The sequence below is a fragment of the Eufriesea mexicana genome, unplaced genomic scaffold, assembly GCF_001483705.2.
Source record: "Eufriesea mexicana isolate 0111107269 unplaced genomic scaffold, ASM148370v2 scaffold3780, whole genome shotgun sequence".
Lineage (NCBI taxonomy): Eukaryota > Metazoa > Arthropoda > Insecta > Hymenoptera > Apidae > Eufriesea > Eufriesea mexicana.
This window is the reverse complement of record NW_016911795.1, coordinates 601732-623802: the sequence shown is the minus strand read 5'-3', so window position 1 is coordinate 623802 and position 22071 is coordinate 601732. Positions and strand designations below refer to the sequence as shown.

The 22071-nt window shown below is 32.0% G+C and overlaps 3 protein-coding genes across 4 annotated transcripts; 1 reads left to right on the top strand and 2 right to left on the bottom strand.

Annotated features, from left to right (window-relative positions):
- Positions 1 to 1266: 1266 nt before the first annotated feature.
- LOC108551175 (C2 domain-containing protein 5) lies at positions 1267 to 9441 on the bottom strand. The gene is made up of 14 exons (XM_017905222.1): positions 9072 to 9441; positions 8869 to 9009; positions 8576 to 8792; positions 8387 to 8506; positions 4782 to 4936; positions 4072 to 4224; positions 3814 to 3982; positions 2953 to 3742; positions 2594 to 2883; positions 2330 to 2538; positions 2073 to 2242; positions 1885 to 2010; positions 1660 to 1806; positions 1267 to 1588 (listed from the first exon to the last, which is right to left on the bottom strand). The coding sequence occupies exons 1-14, from the start codon at positions 9439 to 9441 to the stop codon at positions 1502 to 1504; spliced, it is 3144 nt and encodes a 1047-aa protein (XP_017760711.1). The 3' UTR covers positions 1267 to 1501.
- Positions 9442 to 10733: 1292 nt separating this feature from the next.
- Positions 10734 to 14337, top strand: LOC108551209 (NCK-interacting protein with SH3 domain). 2 transcript variants are annotated; one of them, XM_017905287.1, is made up of 9 exons: positions 10734 to 10924; positions 11019 to 11203; positions 11266 to 12108; positions 12183 to 12385; positions 12455 to 12558; positions 12662 to 12880; positions 12950 to 13122; positions 13195 to 13292; positions 13378 to 14337. In XM_017905287.1, exons 1-9 carry the CDS (start codon positions 10900 to 10902, stop codon positions 13466 to 13468), a joined length of 1941 nt encoding a protein of 646 aa, XP_017760776.1. In that variant the 5' UTR covers positions 10734 to 10899; the 3' UTR covers positions 13469 to 14337. The 2 variants fall into 2 exon arrangements, with proteins under 2 accessions (XP_017760776.1, XP_017760777.1); XM_017905288.1 differs by having other exon boundaries at positions 11019 to 11197; positions 13378 to 13468.
- Positions 14338 to 14631: 294 nt separating this feature from the next.
- TpnCI (troponin C type I) lies at positions 14632 to 20979 on the bottom strand. The gene is made up of 6 exons (XM_017905198.1): positions 20651 to 20979; positions 19453 to 19483; positions 17393 to 17536; positions 17104 to 17223; positions 16144 to 16275; positions 14632 to 15075 (listed from the first exon to the last, which is right to left on the bottom strand). The coding sequence occupies exons 1-6, from the start codon at positions 20651 to 20653 to the stop codon at positions 15047 to 15049; spliced, it is 459 nt and encodes a 152-aa protein (XP_017760687.1). The 5' UTR covers positions 20654 to 20979; the 3' UTR covers positions 14632 to 15046.
- Positions 20980 to 22071: the final 1092 nt, after the last annotated feature.

Here is a 22071-nt window from a genome sequence, read left to right as displayed (position 1 = left end):
TTAAAATCGTGATGAGTTACTTATGTATCGTGCGACTTCTGGTTTCATTTAGAAACTGTTTAAGGAGGTTTCTTCCACTCTCCATCTCCCTCTCCCGCAAATAAATTCTATAGTCAATATATAGTAATAACTTAAATTGATGAAGTTTTTGTGTACACGAATTTTTTGCTTTCATTGTTTTTAAGAGAAAATAATTAGTGTTATTTTATTTTTATTCTACTTTAGTTTCGACGATGTGGAATTGGCAAAAATTGTTAACGGCAAGTTCTAAATACTATTTAACGATTTTAATCATTTATTAAAATTCAACACTCAGAGTTATAATAAAGATATAAACTAAATGTCATTTTGTCTCATTAAAAAATAAAGCGACACTGATTATTTTATCCTCTTCAACAAAAATAAACAGGATGCTTATAATCAAAGCAAATATTTAATTAGATGACTATTTTATTTAATCACACTGTAAAAGAAAAAATAATTGGTGATTGTGTCAAAAAAAACCGAAAATACATTTTACAATGCACATTTATCATGTGTTTTAAATCTTGCACAATAGGTATTAAATCGATAAGAATAAATCAGTACAATTATCAAACAAACAATGGACAAATGTAAAGGATTAGAGATGTATACATAACAATCCAAAATGTACAAGGTACTTTGTAAGCCATATTCTACCTAATAATCTAATTTTGTACATCTTACATAGTTCTGAATTCCAGAAAACATATTCAACAACTTTAGAAAGATAAAAAGTTGTGAAACTTGAATTGCTTCTCCATAATGATGGAAACGTTTATACAATTTTTTTTTATTATTCTAATGTTTGAAGAATTATAAACAATTTAATTTACTAAATTCTCAAACGTTTACCGACAAGTTAATTTTTACGGATCGACGACATCAATTTTGGTTTATCTTCTAATGGAAATGAATATTTATCCATATTAACATCAATCTCCATACATTAATCAGTTTCAGGACTTAATGTTACATTTTGGAAAAACATTTACTTTTATTCATTACTTTTACAATTAAAGAACAAATTGAATTCCATTCAGATGCCTGAATCATACAGTTTGCATGTAACAGTTGTTTACTTTATTGGACAAAAAAATTGTCCGCAAACTTCATACACAATTCTGAAGGCACCTAATCACCGAAACTACTTTTAGAATTTGTTATACGGTGTTTCTAAAACCACGTTTAATCGAAAATGTGCGTCTCGTAACATAATAATCGTTTTTGTTAGAGAAAGCCGCTTGACTAAATTTACAAAATTTCATAATCTTATCTACGTTCATCGAATTCTCGTATCTTATAGTACCTATATGCTATAGATTCAAATATTTACAAATTCTATCCTATCACAGGAGGATGAGATACAATTCGTCCAAAATAACTAATGAAGTTCATCGATCAACGAGAAGTCAAATCTCCGACGTTGCTTCTCGGTGTGCAGTTGTAGCTATGGAGGTGCAGAATGGGGAGGTTGGGGTCAGCAATTTGAAGATCCACAGTGCTTTTCGTCCGCGAAATAGGACACGGATACCACATCTCCACCGACATTTATCAAACACTGACCCTAAAATTTAATTTCCTTTAGTTGTATTCAATTAGGTAAATTGTATAGAAATAAGAAGTTATTATATATACTTGGTTCTTATGAGGACTATGAAGAAGGACGCATTTAGTCATAAAAAACGCTACCATTGCATTTCCTCCTAAGGCTGTAATGTGCGCACGAACGATTGCTAAAACTTCCATCACGAAACTGTGGGTAAACCCACTTAAACCACCATTCTTTAATAAGAAGATTATTAATTTTAATTAATTTATTACAATTAATTTACTTATTCATTTAATTAGGAAAATACTAACTTCTCTGATAGATGTGCTTTCGCGAATGAAGAAAAAGTTTAAGTTTCCTAGGTACCTTTCTATGCGACCACCCGGTAGATAAGACAGAGGTGTTATATCTACCCCATATCTTCCCTTTAAAGGCACCTGTGAGGAGTCATTTTAATTAAATACTTTATAAATTACTTCTTCTTACTCTAAGAACTTACGTGTTTATGTTTACGTGTTGCATGGATCTTAGATAGTAGTGGTGAACGAGTCCGGGACTTCATTGCTGGCATATTAATTAGGGTAGCTGAATTCAAGTTAATACTAGATGCATTATCCGATGAAACCTCAGTGTGATCTACGTCAAGATTGAATATCATATCGCTGTCATCTAAGCATTCAAGACGTTTTAGTTAGATATATTCAAAGATTACAAGTATAACAAGTATTTATAAAAAAGATTAAAATAAATATCTACCTGATCTTTTAACTTGATCTTTGCTCATAGAATGGGATATTAATTTTTTCTTAGATTTATTTATTTTTACTGGATCTCCTAGCCCAAGAGCCATACCAATTACTGTGAATTGTATTTCATCTGGCTCAGGAAGTGCCAACTTAAATTGCATGTCACATAGTGCACATGGAATCATTCTTCTTAATTTGAAATATACAGACTGAAACAAGGAATCAATAAAATAACCTTTAATTAAAAAGATGATTGTTTGCAATAATCCAAAAATTATTAAAATACCTGAAGTTAGCAGGAATTTTTGTCCTTGAAATTTGAGTGAACATCTGTAAATTTCTCACAATTTCTAAATCATCTAATCCAGGAATTACTTGTGTATTTACTACATGAAAATCCTCTGGAGGTCTGTCATCCATTAATAATGATATTCTATCCATATCTTCAATATCGTCGACTTCTAACACGCAAGTATCCCTTGGACCTACGCTAAAATCTACATCGGGCAAATCATCATCCGATTCATCGGTATCAGAAGTTGTGACACGTCCATTTTCAACATCCTATAACGAATAAATCACTTATTGCTATTTCCCAATTAGAAGAATAGATATAGTTAATAATATACCTACCCCAACTGGTTTGAGACGATAAAATTCTCTGTTTTGTTTAACTGTTTCAACTAAAGTTTTCTGGATTTCAGTTAATTGCTCCTCTTTATGCCAAGAATTTCCAGAAGCAATTTGTGGAATAGAAGGTGTGGGTAATGCAGTTAAAAAAACAGCTGTACCTACAGCCATACCAATAATTAATCGTTCGCCAACAGACACCTGTAGTTTTAAGCCAAATATTGCGTTCATTCCTTTAACTTTTAATTTATTTAAAAGTAAACTATGTAATTCATATTCTAAAAATGGTAAGCAATCTGATATCTCTTTAGCATTAAGTTCTCCTCTAAGATCTTTTTTGGTTTTACACGCGGTAGCTTGAATAATACATCCTCTTCCGGTCGTTAAAAGATTTTCTAGTAATTCTATAGTAGTAAACATCACATCTGGTACTCTAGCGCGCTTACATATAGCGCATTTTGACATGTTCACTCGAAACGGAACACTTGCTTCATTGTACGGTAGGTGACAAAGGCTGCATTTGCTTTGAAATTGAACATCGTGATCCCTGCTTTCTGAGGTGTGCCTTACTTTGCCAGTTTGTGTTACAGTTGGTACAGATGTTTCAGTGTCACTTTTCTCTACTTTTACAGGTACCGGTTTTTGTTGAACTTTATCGCGTTCTGCTTCTGTAGTATTAGCACCCGATCCTGATTGTCCTTTATTAATAAAAACATTGTCTGATTCCTGGTTTGAACTATGAAGATTGATTACAGCTGCAGTACCATATGCATTTAGAACACAGACATCATCACTGCAAAATAGAAAATACCATCAGTATAACAGTAATATACTGTGCAACTAATTTTTTTATATTAATCTTACCAAATACTGGTTTCCTCTTTGTAACCAATAACTACATTACACGCTAATGCCCTGGCATGTGATCGAACTTCCATTCTGACTTCCTTCCACCATGCATCTCGGCTCTCGGGTTCTTCTAAATTGCTTATCCTTTCAAGAAGTTTGACTGATCTTGAGCTTACAAGACCACCTGTCTCAAAGCAGATACTTTATGATTAAGCCCAGCAACGAGATCAAAAAGAAACATGAAGTAAAACATATAAATATTAATATGCTTACCAATATGCAAAATAAATCCTGGCGGGTATTGTTGCATAGTAATAAATGGATATTCTAGCATTTCAAATGCATCTCGATTCATAGTTCTTATCACGGCAGTCGATGTTTTTAATAATCCAGTCATTGATTTATCATTTGCTCCAAATGAGTTGCCTATAAGATACATCACTACTTGTTTTTAATTGTTATAAAAAAGATTAATCTAAGATAAAATTATGTACTGAAATATATATTATAAATATGTCTTCTAAGAAAAGAATGTCTCATAAAGTGATTCTTTGTTCTGCAATATACTCAGCAAATAATAGGTAAAGGAGGAAATAAACAAAATAATCTTTCAGGAAATGATAATTTAACCATACATAAATTAAAAAAAAAAAATTACCTAGAACCTTGCGGAATCATCATGAACTATGCTATTTTTGTTTCAGGAATTTCTTCTTTGCTGGCTATAACTCACTTTATGAGGCACCCTGTAATTTGAATTTTATCCCATAATAAACTACCTACAGATCAATGCATTTTACAAATAAAATGCAGTTGTAGCACTATGTAAAAACAACTCCAATTATGTTCCTGATTCATTAAAAACCATAAACTTAAGTTAAAGTTTAAGTCTTTGATAAAAAGTAAATATGTTCTACATTATCTCAATCAAAAGGAGTTTAATCAATATATACATTAATCAAAGTACAATTAAGAAAGCTCACCTTTTGGAGTAACGCTCAAATCGGAATCACTGGATCTTCGATGTAACGAGACAGTGGGTTGTGCCTTAGTTGTCGGTAACTGACATATTTTTGAGACCATAGAAGGAACAGCCGGAAGTGGGTAAGATGGACTTACAGATGCCTCATCTTGTTGCCTATGATCGGGGGGAGGAGGGGACACACACGAGTTGTAAGTCATATTAGCAGTGTTAGTACTATTAGTTAATTCATCCTGATCTAATGCTTCTCTTATGCTATGACTCTCAAGTACCGCATGATCTACAGATATCAATGATGTCGAATGGTTAGTATCTTTTGGCTTTAGTTGTTTCATTTCTATGGTACTATTATTATTTCTAATCGAATCACTGCTCTGAACACCTAAAGTTAATTCTTTCGCAGCAATCTCATGAGTTTTCGGATCGACTGTAGATCTTTTGGTTATGAAGTTATCTTTTGAATGAAATGATAATTGATCAGTTGTTCTGCATAAATGTGATTGAATTAACGTATCATGAATGATTATACTCTCGAGAGAGGAATTATAGGAAGAGGTGTCCGGTGTAAGTGCTGGTACAGATTCATTTAAAAGGGAATTTTTAGAGAACGAAGACACGCGCATAGCTCTTACACGTTTGTGATTCTGGAGGCGTTTTTTTAGAAACTGATTATGCAAATTCTGACGTGAATTCCGAGAAATAAAATTTCTGTATACTTTATCTCGTTTCTTCCTTCTAAAGTGACTATCGATGTTACTATGATGAGGTGGATGCACCATCATTTTGGTATCAATTATTTTAATCAAATCTAACATACGACGTTGCCTATCCTTATGCATCAAATCAAAAATTTCGTTGCCTGAGGACTGTATTAAACTTTCAATACTGGACGAAGTTTTTGACATAGTTTCTGGTGTTAATTTATTTATCATATCTTCTTTTGCATTTGATACAACAGTAGAGTATTGATACTGTTGTAACGACGGCAGTGATTGTGTTGATAAAGTTAATTTTAATACATCCCGCTCTTCTAATCGTTCAAAACGTTGTTTATCTTTGAAAGAATCTTTTGAAATACTTTCATCTACTTCTTCGATCACAGAAGGAAACCTTCGATATCTATCTATTGGTTTTTGTATTGCTATCCTATCTTTATTCTCATTGTCACTTACATTTTGTAATGGACAATATGCCGAGATAGATATTTCAGAATCATCGGCATAAGATAATTCATCATCTTTCGCATTGTCCTCATCGGTTGAAGTATGTTCATATTCTTCTACTACAGAAATTTTATCATTGCATTGTTCAAATTCACTGTATTTTTCGCAATTAATAATAAGATCAGTTAATTTCTTTGCTGCATCAATCATAGAAGAATCTGATTCCTTATCTTCGGAGAAAAATGGAGGTCGAATTTCTACAGATGTACTTCTTGCAAGCGGAACAGTAAAGTCTTGTGAATTATCGATGCTTTGTTGAGTTTGCAAAACTTCTCCAGTTTTCATATTTTTATTAAATTCCGCTATTGACGTTTTCGGAACATCATTTTTATTTTCCAAATGTCTAGTCATTTCGTAATTAAGTGTCGATATTTGATTCGTAGATAGACACTTAATAAACGAAGGAGATACACTTTCTTCGCGTAGAGAACGCATATTGCTACTTGTTCTGTACAATTTCATTTGCAATGACTTTCTTTTTAATGGAGGGAAAGTATTCGCTCTACGAAGTTTTTCAGTAAACTTATCAATCGCTTTCAATTCTTCATTAATCGAAAATTTGGAATCAATTAAGATATTATAATTGGCACTATCGATTGAAGATTCATCTGAGAAACCATTAGAACTGGGTGTGTTTTCTTCAAAGGAGGAATCATGTTCTTTTTTCACTTGCATTTTCCGTGTAGGAACATAAGTTTCGTTTTTAAAATCGTCATCTTTTTCATTTTCCTGATTGGTATATTCATTAACATTTTGACGTTCTTTCGTATCAGAAGCGAAAAATGTTGTTGATGTTTCGTAATCTTCTTCAATGCGGTTACACCTGTCTTAGTTTTATTGTCCTTAAATATTTTTTCCTTCTTTGGATATTGTATACTTATAATAGAGGATCTAGCTGAATTACTTATCCGAGGATTACTAGATTTACTTTCTGTGTCGCTTGTACTAAACAATCTTTTCAAATTTTTCCGAACATCCAATATATTTTTATTGCTTTCACCTCTTTCGTCTTCTAACGCTAGCATCATTCTTATAGACGCATCTTGAACAACCGATTCAGTCAAATTTGGGTAAGAATGTATGGCTTTCTTCAAACCATCTGAATTTGATAACTTTTCAACATTTTTCATGTTGCCTAATTTTCGACAAGGACATTCAGACTTTTTTATAAATCGTCTGGGATTTTTAAATACCTTTAAACGATGTGGTAAATAGTTCTTTATGCGCGTGCCATGTGTACTCACAAAAAGAGGATCATGGATATGCGTGGGAGCAACGGGATATAGCGGCATACTCTCATCGAGTCCTGTACGTTCCTTATGTGCTTTGTATTGTGAAAAGAATGCCCTATATAGACACATGCAGATAGATAAAGAGAAAAAACCTAATTAGTTCATATATCAGAATCATAAAACTCAATATTTTTCATTCAATTAAAAAAATTACTAATTTTTTATACTATCCATGATCAAAGTTGGATGCGCGTGTAGCGTACCTAGTTATTCCCAGTTTATTGTAGTACTCCCTTTCCTACACACACTTCGTCCTGGCTTTAATGCACGCGCATCAGACCTCAATCTAGCTTCTATATACCGGGTGTCCTAAAAAAATGATATGCTGATTAGAGGTTTTATAAAATATCATTGCAACTTGCAATCTATATTTATATATTGTCAAATGCATCGAGAAATGAAATTTTTTTCATTTAAATAAATAATAAATACTACATAAACAGGATACATCGATAAAAAGATTGTAAAACATTAATTCTTTTTATACAACTAATAATTTCAATGAAATAGGACACCCAATGCATAGAAGTTCAAATAGGAGCTAATGCACTTGAAGTATGTGTCACTGATAAATTGTAAATGGAAAATTATCAGAAACTATTTTGTTCATTTGTACACAAACGCATCAGACTTTGAATTGTTTGAAAATAAAATCATAAATACATATTAGGATATCAAATGCTTGTTGATTTAGTGTTAATATTCCTTTTTTATGTGATCAAATTTAATTTCTATTTTATTATAAAAAATATAAAAAATTGATAATTTTTTAATTAAAACAATACTTACAATGTTTAAGCACTTAGTTAATAATAAGCCTTAAATAAAAATTGTATATTTTTACAAACAATATGTAAGAAGACAAACTTCATAGCTCAGATTAAGTAATCAGCATTATGATTCACAACACAGAACACTTCAATACATTCTTAGTAGTACATTTACATAATGTACAATACATTATTTAGTACTATTATATTAAGAAGCAGTTGATAAAAAGAATATAAGGATTAGAATATAATTAATGCAGAACTGGTCTATGAAAGATTGAACTAAAATGCAATATAATGAACAATATTACATATACTTACTCTTCTATATTGTCAGATGGGAAGCTTAAAGTATCTTGTAGCTTCACAAGTGTAACAGCTGTACCTATACCACGAGCTACAATACCAGATTCACCTTCTAGATCAAAATTTTGTAAGTACCTAATTATAGAAAAAACATGTAATAAAATCTTTCTTAATCAACATTTTAATGTTATATCTGTGATTTACCCAATAACAGCATTTCCACCAAGGTCTAAAGCTTTCAATCCAATTTTTCTTTGTACTTCTCCACTTAATTTGAAAAATAAGGTTTGCCTTGCCTCGTTTGAAGCTCTAGGTGTTCTTATCTTATCAATCCATTTGTATTCAGGATCATCACTAACAACTAGTTCTTCTACAAAACCATGTATACTTTGAGTATGATATCCATGAGGTATATTTGGTGCTGTAAAAATATTATACTATATAACAAATATAATAAAAATAATTTATAATATTCAATATATTTGCTATATATTTACAATAAAAAAATTGTACTCCACAAGAGGATTGTCTGAACTTATTAAAATCAGAGAATAATTCTACTTTAACTATAATATTAACTTCACCACGAATCCCATGCATTGTATCATATACTGGTATCCATCCAGTCATAACAGAACCTAAAATATAATATTATTAAACTTATTTCAATTTTCATTTTTAACGTAGAGTAAATACATACCACTCTGTGAACCAGCATTGGTATTCATTGCAGCTTCTAATGTCCATATATTTTTAACTGTGGGAGGAACACCAGGTAACAGTAATGGATTTAAATTTATATAAACTTTGCCTATTGCATCGTTTGCAGAATAGGTGTCATGGTCCATTAATCTGATCTGCAATGGCTCATCTTGTAATTCAGAATCATCAACTTCAAACCTATACCATTCTGAATTCCACTGAGGATTGAGCGATTTTCTGCATACATCCGTTTTAAACGTTATATTACCAAACTTCAATTCAACATACGCATCTGTCGTATCACCAGAACGATCCATTACTGGTAAATTACGACCCGCCAAAATTTTCACTTTTATCTTTCCCGGCATCGTAACAAATACCTACTTCAATGAGTTGCTGTAATCAATATATTATAATTTTATTAATTCTATAAAAAAAACTTGGATAATATGTTATTTTTATTCTAAGAAGGGTGCATTTATTCGTGTGTATATTGATAGCAAAGGTTATGTTTTAAAAAACATTATTTCATTAAAATACTATAATTCTATAAATATAATACTCATTATATATGAAAAATAATTTTATATTACATTAAAATAATATTATGACGAAAAATAATACTTACTTACGTCAAAATAATTTGTAAAATTTAATGTGTTTCCGCAAAAAATTCATTTGACGTGTAACTTGTTATTTGCCATATTATTGTATAAAACTTTAATTTAGCTAGTATATATTAGTATTATATTAATCATTTTAGTGTAAATTATTTAAAATTCTGTTAAGTAGCATTAAATTGATGTTTGTTTACAATCATATCTTTTAGGTAATACATTGCGTATTTGTTATCTTCACAGAAAACTTCATTAGATGTATTAACAAATTTCTTTTATACGTTCTTTAACATACGTAAAATAATATATAAATAATGTTTTTGCCTATAGAAATGAATAAAATATATAAATTTCTACTAACGGTGTTAGTATTAGTGTTATTGATTACTTCATTGTTAGTATCTTTGAGCTTACCCTATTGTTTTACCAATAACGTTGAAAATCCAAATATTATCTGATAGAACATTATAATTGGAATTTGGATAACGCCCAGATTATTGCTCTTTACAAAATTCATATGGTTTATCGCGTTAAATGGAAAGTATCGTGTAATTTAGAATTTCTTCTATATTGCATACTTCTATTTTAGGTTAAAGGAAATTGCGAAAATTATACTTCAGTTTCAAATTTATAACTTTATTACTTAAGCAGCTTTAATTTATTGTAATGTGCAAATAGTTTAATAAAACTTGTATTTATATCTTGATTTGTGATAGTCTTCCCCTTTGTAGGAAAACAAGGTTATTTAATAACTGTTTAATACTCGGTATTTATATTCAATTGTTAACCCAATTATTAAACAAGAAGAGACATTTAAATTAAATACAATTTTAACTTTTTCACTGATGTAATACTTAACAAATTTATTTTTAAATTTATTTGAGCAAACTTGAACATATCTCGAAAAAGTTTTATAAAACTAAAACTATATGCAAAATTCTAATCTGCCCATGCGTTGAAAATTCTTCATATAGTATTGCCCTGCAGTCTAGCAGCATTTAGCTTATGCCAATCTGGCAGTATAGAGGGCAGTCTCGAATTCATCTATATAGTTGGCTAACAAAAAAGGACACCATAGAAAAGTAATATGTCGAGCACGAATGAAAGTGAAATTAGTGAACGGTGGTAGGCAGTTCTCCACCCGTTTACTTCTCACCTGGGCGTTGTCTCCTCGAGAACGAATATCACTTTCCATTTCGATACGCGATCATGGGTGACAATTCCATGAGGTTAGGTGAGTCGGTTGATCGATTTCTCTGCAGTTGTCAATTTCTGCAGTATTTCGTAAATGCATTATTTTTGTTAACATCATCATTTTACATATGTAGAGAACTATGAAGTGCTTAAAGCTCTCTACAATTTCAAGGCTATGTTTGCGAAAACCCTCAGCTTTCAGGAGGGTGATTATTTTATTCTATATCAGACCAATACCAAACAGAGAAATTGGTGGCAGGTTGTGAACAGAGACGGTCAAATTGGATATATCCCCTCAAATTATGTCACCACTGTAAAAGTAAATTATTTAAATTGTAATAATAAGAAATTAAGAATTTTTAATAATTAAATATTTTCCAGGTATCATCTCAAATATTAATTGAATTTCTAGAAGACTGCATAGAAAATGTAAAGGCTGAAAGTAAGAAACAAACTGGATTGCATTTAGACAAGCAAGATCTTTTATTAAGATTAATAGAGGAGAAAAGACAAGCAGAGTCTAATAAAAAACCTAAGAAGCAAGCACCAATGCCACCTGACTTTGGAAACACTATGCCTAGCAAAGAAATACGTTCATCACCTGTTTGCAATATTCAAGAGAAAGATGTTAATGTTGCTCCAAGCAATACCTCATACATGACAGCACAGACAACTGTGCATAGTAACATAGAACAGGAAGAACCACCAGTTGTTCCACAATGTCAACGTACAGTTATAAATGATCAAAGAGTGCAGTCCCTTCCTCATCAATCTTCCTCTGAGATACAAAAAGTTCAACCAGAAGTTCGTAAAAGTTCTTCTCAGAGCAATGTTCGACAAACCCCCAATAGTTCTCCTATAAAGAAAAAAAGTTCATTATGTGATATTAATTCTCATACTGCTTATCAGTTGCTTGATCAAGTACGTAGAAATACTCAATTAAGCTATGAGATGTCAAAAGTAGCAGTTACAGTAGTTGTTTCTGGACTGCAACAATTGTTGCCACAAAATGTGAGTCATTATTTTGATGCATTATTGCATCAACTAGAAACACCATTCACAGTATCACAAATGAGTATAGAGGAAACATATGATGCCAATAGATTGAAAGTGATTTTTACAGAGCTTACTTCTTGTAAAGAAGATTCTCAACAAAGAAATTGGATGCTATATGAAGATGAATCTATTATTGTTGATTATATAAAGGAACTTACATCTATATTGGTATATTGCATATTATATTAAAAAAATTAATTATTCTTTTTTCAAATAAATTATATAATTTGTTGATTTCACAGACTAATGCAGATGCAAATGTATCTAGATATGTTTTACAACAGAATCAATATAATGGTGTTAATGTATTGATACAGTATTATCAAATGGAACCAAGGTGGACTATTAGGCAATTGCTATTACAGTCATTTGGAGTAATGTGTAGTCTAGATTCTGTAATTTTGACTATAATGTTAAATAGTATATTACCTATGGAACTAGCAAGGTAACATTTGGTAAATTATATTAATTTACATAACAATCAGTTAACAACTTAATATATGTGTTTAAATAGAGATATGAGGAGTAATCCTAGAAATGTAACAAAACTAAACTATTCTTCATTATTGCTTACTATGATTTTTTCAATGGGTGAACCCATGCCAGTTACACATTTGGGTGAGTAAAGTAGGTAATGCATTATATCTGTTGCATTATTCCTTGACTTACGAAATTATGGTATTTTTAATGTTACAAAATTTAATTATAAATTTTATTACAGAACAATTGGGACCGGATTTTATAGCTTTTATTTTGGATTTAATAGAGAATCCACCTGATATGGACTTGGAAGATCAAATTCCGGATTTGTTTGTAAATTTGATATTATCGTACAATTTACAATTTACAAACTCGGAAAATATAGCTCTAAACGCATTAAAGGAAAGAACAGTGGCAAAAAACTTTACTGAAAAAATATTGCTTTTATTTAATAGGGAAGGTAAGATAAAAAGATGCATATTTTACGCAAAACAAACTTACATTTTTTCAATTCTATAATCTTTTACAGAAGATCCTGTGCGAATATTTGATCATGAACCACCGCCACCGCATTCTGTACTAAAACTGTTTATAGATTTGTTTAGTAATGATGTGACAGCAGGTCTCTTTTATACAAATGATGTGAAAGTTTTAATCGACATTATATTGCGTCAATTGTACGACATGTTCCCTGGTGATAAGGTATCAATGGATATACAAAATTTGATTGCTAGTACAAAAACAAAAAATATGATATACTCATTGATTTTACAGCGTAGACAATACTTGGAGTTATGTCGAAGAGTACTTCGTACTTCCAGTTATAATGAACATAAATATCGTTCAGAAGATTTGTTGAAATGTTTTACGAGGTCTATATTAGTCATAATGTTATTATATCATAGTTGTAATGATAATGTGACTATTATTACAATAGCACAAAAATGTATGTTATAGAATATTCTGCGAAGAGACAGGAGAAAGTCAGGAAGATCAGCAATCGGTACGCGAAATTAGCAATGAATTTCCACATTTGTTTAAAATGTGACATTTGTTATCTCCTTCCGACAATAAGGATTCGGAGGATGATAATTTGCAAACTCTTGTGTAAGAAAATTCTGGTATGTACAATGGAAAGGAGTGAAGAAGAATCAAGTTACCGAACAAAGAACTTCTTTATTTTTCTAATACTTCTATTTTGCAAATATTTTGCTCAGCTAATCTAATATATCAGAAACGCACACATGATTCGCAGAACTGTAAACGCATCAGATTATATTTTTTTCTCATTTTAATCTTTCTAGTGAACGATAATATTTATTCTAGTTAAAAAAGGATACAAAAAAAAAATAAAAAAACATGAATCAGCATTAAAAATTATTTTGTGCATGTGTATGCACGTGCGCGCGTGTGTACGTATGTGTGTGAGTACGACGGAGATACATTTTCTTGTTCTAAGCATGAGGACCATTGGATGTATATAGAATCATTCCAAGTACCCTAATAGAAGTCAATAAGTTAGTGTACATGAAATAAAGTAGTTTGACTGCACGACTAAGTCTCGAATTAAAAAATTATTCGAATTATCGTTCTGATGTAAAAGGAAAAAGAATTTAAATACATATATGGGAAATCTATAAAAGTTCTCTAAAAATTCTTTAATGAGAGAACAAAGAATTTTAATTCCAATTGAATCAGTTATGCTCTTTGTAAATTAAATAGTCTAGTCTGTGGCCGGGGTGATGTAAGTCATACGTTATTTCCTAACTTATGTTCGATTCTCTCTCTTTCATGAACATAATACATTAACGTATGTATTCGAGTAAAATTATAAATTTATTTAGTAAATTTCTTCACGCGATCGTGACCATAGGATTTTAATGACAAGTTCGTCGCAATAAAGTTTCATAGTTTATTAGTGCCACTATTATAGTTATAGTTATTGAACTTTCTAGTCTATTGTTAGTGACTCTATTTTTTTAAAAGTACTATACTGTGTTATGTTTACGACTATTGACATGTCAATTATAAAAAAATCTGAAATTATTGTGATTATAAATCAAATGTTAAAGAAATAAAAAGTCTAGGCAATCAATGAGTTGATTTAGTTTTTTCCCTAAATGATGTTAGAATTATAATATTAAAGCAATCGTGGTTTTAAATGACTTTCATTGAGGAAAATAAATCTCAAAATCTTTTTAGTGATGTTTTATTAACAACAAATAAATACTGTCCATGAAAAACTTAGTAGACGCGATGAAAATGTATTGAAACCCGTGATTCGTTACTTTTGCAACAATAATAATATTCACGATTATGTGTACGAAACAATTAAGTTACGACACTTATTGCAATAGGAGAAAAATATGCAGACAAGACCATTCCCGTAACACTGAAGCCATATGTATTTTAAGTTGTCCAGAGATTCGATGAGCTTGAACAGACGAGAACGCATGACATTGGAAGACAATCTTCACACGTTTTTAGACACCATTCTTGTTTGCATTGCAGCTTTTTTGGTTTTTCTTTAAAAGACACGCAGAGAATTAGTTTAAAAGTAGAACGTGACCGTCGCACTTGTATTGTCTTTGAGTCATATTAATGAACCATCAACATGTCAGGATATTTATTCTCCAGTCATCATCTCCATAAATTCTGAAACAAAATATTTAAATTAGTAAACAGGTAAAAAAGTTTAGTAGAAGTAAAATTTGTATTCATATTTTTAATTATTTTAGTTAAATATTTTTTTATTTAAGACTTAAAAAATTAAAAATATTTTATGCCTTCTTTCGTTTTATATTCGTAACTTGAAAATTGGCAGGAAATGACATTGACTATGAAAAGTACAGATTACAACTACAATAGTTTGTAAATCACTTTAAGATGTAAAGATTAGTAACACGCAAAATATAGCATGTCAAGGAATATTAACAAGTAACCAGTTTACAGTCAATCCAATCAAACCAAACAAAAGGGAACAATTAAATTTTCTCTTGAGTTCGTAGATCCATATGCTTTGTAGCTTCTGGCAATGTTACATGAAAATAAATTATCGTTGATACGCGATGCAGTTTATTTATTGTTATAGTAAGTAGAGAAAGATGCCAAAATTTTTTAATCGAAGTTAGAATTGAACTTTTAGGTGTAATTTAGATAATTTGTAATTGTTAAAAAATCAGAATTTCGTAGAAAATTTTTATTTTCTACGGTTTAATGAACATAAATAATTTAATTTATTTTCTAGTGTAAATTTTATTATTCACTTGACATTCCTTGCTAAAAGGAATAATATATTATTGCAATAATATTCAGTAACTAAAAATTGCATCAAAATTGAGTTTTTAGTATCAAGAACGATTACACTGACATCGCGAATGAGTATATATGTCAATAGTAGAATATGGAAGAAATGACGGTTTGATTCGACAATCGTGTATAAATAAACCACAATGTAAGGCAGATGGTTGAAAGAACACTGGATGAGAGACACGTGCTGCTTCCCTAGCATGACAATAAATTATGGTACTATTTATTTTACTGATTATATTCGAATATGGTACAAATATTTATAAATAACGAATCGAATTATTCATATGTTTTAAAAATACTTCAATAAAATTATTTTAATCGTAGTTTAAAATGATAATTTTATAACCTATAAAATAAGATAAATTCAGTTACCAGGAGACCATGAACAATAGTGGTGTCATATTTTCTTACCATCGAAATCAACGGTGCCAGATCCGTCAGAGTCGATCTCCTCGATCATGATATCTAGTTCTTCATCTGTCAATTGATCATCCAATTCTCTAAGGATCTCGCGCAAGCACGTAGTTGGGATGTAACCATTTCCTATGAAATATAAAAAAAGATCTAATAATTTTGAAATTCAAAACGACTAGTTTCCTTGAGTACCAACCATTGCTTTTCAACAGCAAAACTGAAAGACATGATTTATTATCATTCACCGGTAGTGGAGAAAATGTTGAGTGAGTAGTCACATCAGTATAAATCTAAAAGCCTTTGGTTTGATCGTAATTCATGAAGATTTGGGTGACGAAATGAGCCCAATTTTTGGCCGGGTTCCCAAAGGCGTAAGTCTTCTCGAATTCGGTCGGCTTTCATTCTCATGAAATGAAACAGAGAACGGCAATGCTTGTACGCAGCCGGTTTCGCGGAATCGGTTATTCTCGGCTAATCAATGTATCTTTCTTTATTCTTGTTTCGCGCCTTTTTATTCTGCCTTCTCCATTCATTTCAAGCACCAATTTATTCACGATAACTATAGTACTTTATTTCTTGTTTATTTTTTATATGAAAAGTAAATAAATGAATATGCTTATAAAAAGAAATGAAAGTGAAAAAATAGGAATGCAAAAGTGTTAATGGGTTGTTTATATGGAAATAAGGTTATACAAAAATGGAGTTGCATATGTACGTGGAAATTAGATTTAGGAAAATTAGATATGGAAATAACAAAAAAATTTGTTGAAAATTTCAGGAAAAACTTTCTTAGCTTACACAAAGATGATTTGAAATACGAAAATATCCGCAAAACAAATATGATTACTGATTTTTTTATTATATTTTCTGCATCTTGATTTTTACGAGTACAAAATAAATTACATATGGTTATGATCCAAGAAAATTATAAGACAATAGAAAGGAAAATATATTTACCTTCTTTGTCGTAGAGCCTAAAAGCTTCTCGAAGTTCTTTTTCTAGGGCTTCAGCATCTTCTTCAACAATGAATTTTGCGGCCAACGTGACGAACTCCTCGAACTCAAGGCGACCGGATTCTATCAATTAGAAACAAAATTTCATTCAGAAATTTATATTTAACCTGTAGATTAATTAACGCTCATTATAAATTGATAAAATATGGAAGTAGTTGGAAAAATAATTAAAACAAAATAAGTTTTGTATATTTAAAGAATTTCTTATCGGTATCGAACTTATACTACTTACTATCTGCATCAACTTCCTCGATTAATTCATCTAGAATCTTTTTGTTAAAAGGTTGACCCATCAATCTGAGAATGTCGGCTACCATATCAGTGGGAATGCTACCACTCTTCTCCCTGTCGAAGCTGTCAAACGCTTTGCGAAGTACTAAAAAGGAGTCATGATTAAATCATTTTTTAGTAAACAATAACAATGACGAGAAAACATATTTGGGGAGAAATCTAATTGGTACAAAGTGGTATTTTATCGTGTTAAAAGCTGTCTACAGTACGGTTACGAATTTAGAAATCGATGTTAATGCCCTTTCACTCGCGATTCTGGCTCGCAGCTTATTTGGCTTGATGCACCATCGTTCACGCTGGTTAAAGCGTTTATTTATCGTTGTCAGCTAGTAGCGTGAAGAAATTTTAATCTAATTTATGAGATAGTTCGTTTTCTAGTAGTCTTCGAAAAGTCATCTATCAAAAAAAAAATTTTTTATCTTATTTCTGTATGAAAAAAAAAAACTTCTTGTGTTAGTAAAGAATGAAAAAGATATACAAGAATATGCATTAAGTATTTAATTAACAAGGGCAAAACTGGAAATATTAGCAGTCATTTTTTTTGGATTAACTTTCTTTTAAGTGCATATTTTTTATAATAATTAAGTAAAAATTATCGTAGAATTACAGCCTGATAATTAACAGCTTCGCATTAACTCAAGAAACTGAAAAACCATATCAACAAAGATTTCTTTCCCACCCATACATGTCTACTAGAAGATAAATGTCCTCGTCTGCGATTGTAGTTCGAACGTCTCGCTTTTTAGAATCAGTGAGACGTTACGAGTTTCTATTTTTCGATCCCATTGGAGGATCTTTCCTCTATTTTTACCGATCCGATTCTCACCGATCAAATCGTCACGCGATACCTCCTCATAATACTAAGACGGTTCTGCAGCTATACATAGTCAGCCTATACCGGCTGCCCCCAATCGAATTGAAGCGCAAATAAACTCTGGGAAACTAACGTTCAGATAACTTATTTGACCCGTTTATTTGTCGTTTCATGTTCACTTTTTTCTCGTTAAAAAATTCATTGCAGACTCAACATTGAAAAATATCTTGGAGCTTCCGTAAAAAACATTTGTACCCTAAAATCTCTAAACCAAAGCATGGAATTATAACCAGAGAAGATATAGAATTATCAAGTGTTTCTAAAATTTTTTATCCAAGAATAACGAACAATTAGTATGCCGTATATTTTCTGACAGACAGAATCTATCACGTGACATTAGATATTATGTCATGAACTTAACATTCCACACAATGAGGTAAAATTAAACATTTGTTTTGCCAAAAATTTTCTAAATATTTTCCACTTCCTCACATAACAAAGTGAGCTTTTCTCCGTTATTACTAAGTCATTTTAACAAATATTAGAATTATACAGTTCTTAAACAGAGTTTCTTTGTTCTCAGGCTGGCATTCGAACAGAGGTCCGTTTCCTGCAGAACAAAACGTAGTTGGCTTTCGACATAAAACGATGAACAGGGCATACCTAAAGATAGGCCTTCGTTGCCTCGTGTAACACACCACGGCGGGATCTTCCGGAACGATTAAACGAGCCCCCTGTCCGCTGGCGGAAGGGACAGAAAGCCGAAAGGGAAACGCGACGAAGAAACAGCGGGTCTCAGCTAAATTTAGCTCACGGTGTCCAGTAAACATGATACGATTTCGACGCGATTGAAATACCAGAAAGCTAAGACTGGCGCGTCGAGTTGTACCATGACTCTGTTCGGACTTTTATTTTTGAATTTTCATCGAACCGTTGATTGACTCGATAGTTGGAAGCTCACGACTGGTGGATCATTGAAGGATCATGGGGGACTAAATTTGGATGTATGGTGAATCAGATATAGCATTTTCTTGGCTCGATATTTGAGAGACTTTGCGGGAAAATGGTTCAGAGTTTCCCCAAAAATGAGATAAGTACAGAAAATGATACGTGCTTGATGTTAATTAACAATAATAAAATATCGATAATATTTATAGGTTAGTTTTTAACGACTGGTTGGTACATACCAGCAATTTGTTCAGGGGGAAGTTCGTCGGCCTGCGAACAGAGAAAAATAAAATTCGATCTGTGTCACTGATCGAATGAGAAAAGGACATTTCATTTGTGAATCGATCTTAATCAGTTTAAGTAATGCTAGAGGACATTCCGTTGCTCTATTAGAATTAATTCCAAAAGAATCAGTCGAAGAAACTTCGAAGTGAACGTGCATGGTTAACTAGTGATCTTTCCAGAAAGTTCGTGCATTATTTTTTCTTTCATTTTAATTCATATCGAATATTACTTTCATTATTATTATTACGATCAATTGTTACTCAGCTAACACCAACAGGTGCAATTTAATATGATTGAAGACCTTGTCCCGAGTTTTGCGATGCTTTGAATTCAACGCAGTAGAAACGATCGTGAATGGTCAGACATCAGGCCATGTCCCTTCTTCCTGTCGATCTCACGTATTAATTAATAATTTTTCTCATTTTATCTATAGCGTGTACTAATTATTACAATTTAGTTTGATCACGATTAAACTAATAAGACAAGAGGAAAAAAGGAGGCCTGAAAAAATTCGCCATGTAGGAAACAATCACGTTTCCAGGACCTCGCATCTCTGGACCAATAATTCCCGATTTTGACCGCTATTAGTTCGTGACCACTGTTATTGTTTAGACAGAAAAAAAAATTAAAACAAAAGTCAGAACAGGCCTGAAGAGATATTACGGTGAAAAAAAGAGAAATAAAGAGAAGAGAGAGAACAGTGGATGCAGGCATACCGCTGCGGAAGTGGAAGAATCGGTATTTCGAACATTGTCCTTATCAATTTACACCTGTTGCACTGTGGATACATTAAACACGTGTAATTGAAACGAACCAGGTGTGGAATACACTGCTCGAAATAATTGGATTATCGCTAGTACAAAATCCAGTAGAAAAGAAAAAGGAGCCTCGATTAGGAGGAAGCGATTCTCAAATTACTCTGAGCAATATATCTTCTGCGTTAAATATTCAAAATTTCAATTCATCCAATAACCACGAAGTAAGAGTAAAGAGTGAAGAGTGAAGAGAAACCACAGAGATAAGGCGAGGCACAGTGATGAATTAAACCAGAAAGAGAGAAAAAAATACGATAAATAAATAGATAGAATATGTAACAGGAAAACGTGTATGTTTACCAGGGCGACGACTTACGATATCATCAATAGAACATACCATGGTGGCGCGAGTCTCGTTTTACTTTTTTTTTTAATTAATAAACAAGTTTACTTAAAAGAAGAAAACTTAAGGAACACTGGTTAAACGATCAAATATGATAAAGTAATCGTTGTGGAGAACGCGAACGACGGATCGTTATTCGCGACGAGGAAAACAGAAGTCGTGGCGGTTCTGTATGTGATTACAACGTGGTGGTATGGTTGCTGTCTGTTGAACACTGTCACGAGGAACAGCTATCGTCGCGGTAATATTCGAAAAGGAGGATATAGCGGTTGCGTGACGATGCCGGACCGCACCCCGCAACCTCCAGCCAATCGTGAGCTCCTTCTATCTGCTTCTTCACGGGCCTTAAAGCTTTTGGAAAGGCGCTTGCGCTATTTCTGGGATACAGGCGCTGCCGCGAGGCTCGAAATCAGGGCCGTCTTTTCGGTTCCCAATGCTCCAGCTTCTGATCCTCCTTCGTTCGCTTAGATATCCTTAAAATCAAATGATTTCTTATTTGTTATTTCTTCTCTAGTTCTATTCGTATATGATAAATTATTTATGTATATTTTTTTATTTTAGATTTCAACTACACTTAGTGGAGATATGATCATTATTTCAATTACTCTAAAGACTGAATAATTTAAGCTCTGTTAAATTTTAAAAATTGATAGGATATCGGAGATTTGGACACAAATTACTTCATAATACGTAGAATTTTTTTAAAAGAAGGCAGAATAAAAATCTCGTCACCTCTGGGCAGCTGTGATAGTTGTAAACGGATTATAAAGGGGAGAGGGAATATTTTTTATGAGGAAAGTATCGTGCAACATCGTAAATAATTCGGGATTGAAATTATGTAGCAGAGGAGAGTAGTGAAATGTGACGGAATGGATTCCTTTTTAATTTTAGACGTCCACTGGAGCAACTTGTTCATTTGAATCTCGTTCATTGAGACGACTATGCGTCTCGATCGTGAGTACGTCTTCTTGAGAAGGAGAGAACGATATTGCTGCACTGGTACGAAAATAGAGAATGAAAATTCTGCAGTCAGAGTAAACGACAGTAAAACGACAGAGACATACGGTGATAAAGTCGATGTGAAACTTATGGCTTGGAATCGAGACAAGACCTTTACGATGCAACCAGAAAACAAAAGGAGTAATTTACATGTAGCTCAATTCTATATCACGTAATCATAGTCTTGTTTTGTGAAAGGACTAGAACTATATTGTTGTTTAGAACACATTTCTCGGTATTTACGCGGTTCAAATTAATCACGTGTCAAAGATAATGGCGAAAATTTCCGTCGCTCAAAATAATCGCGAGCTGAATTCAGTCTGAAACTTCTAGTGCTTAAACTAATTTGTGGTACAAGTACTGAAAGTTCTATCACTCAAATTAATATCGCGTTGATCTATACACAAACTTTGAGT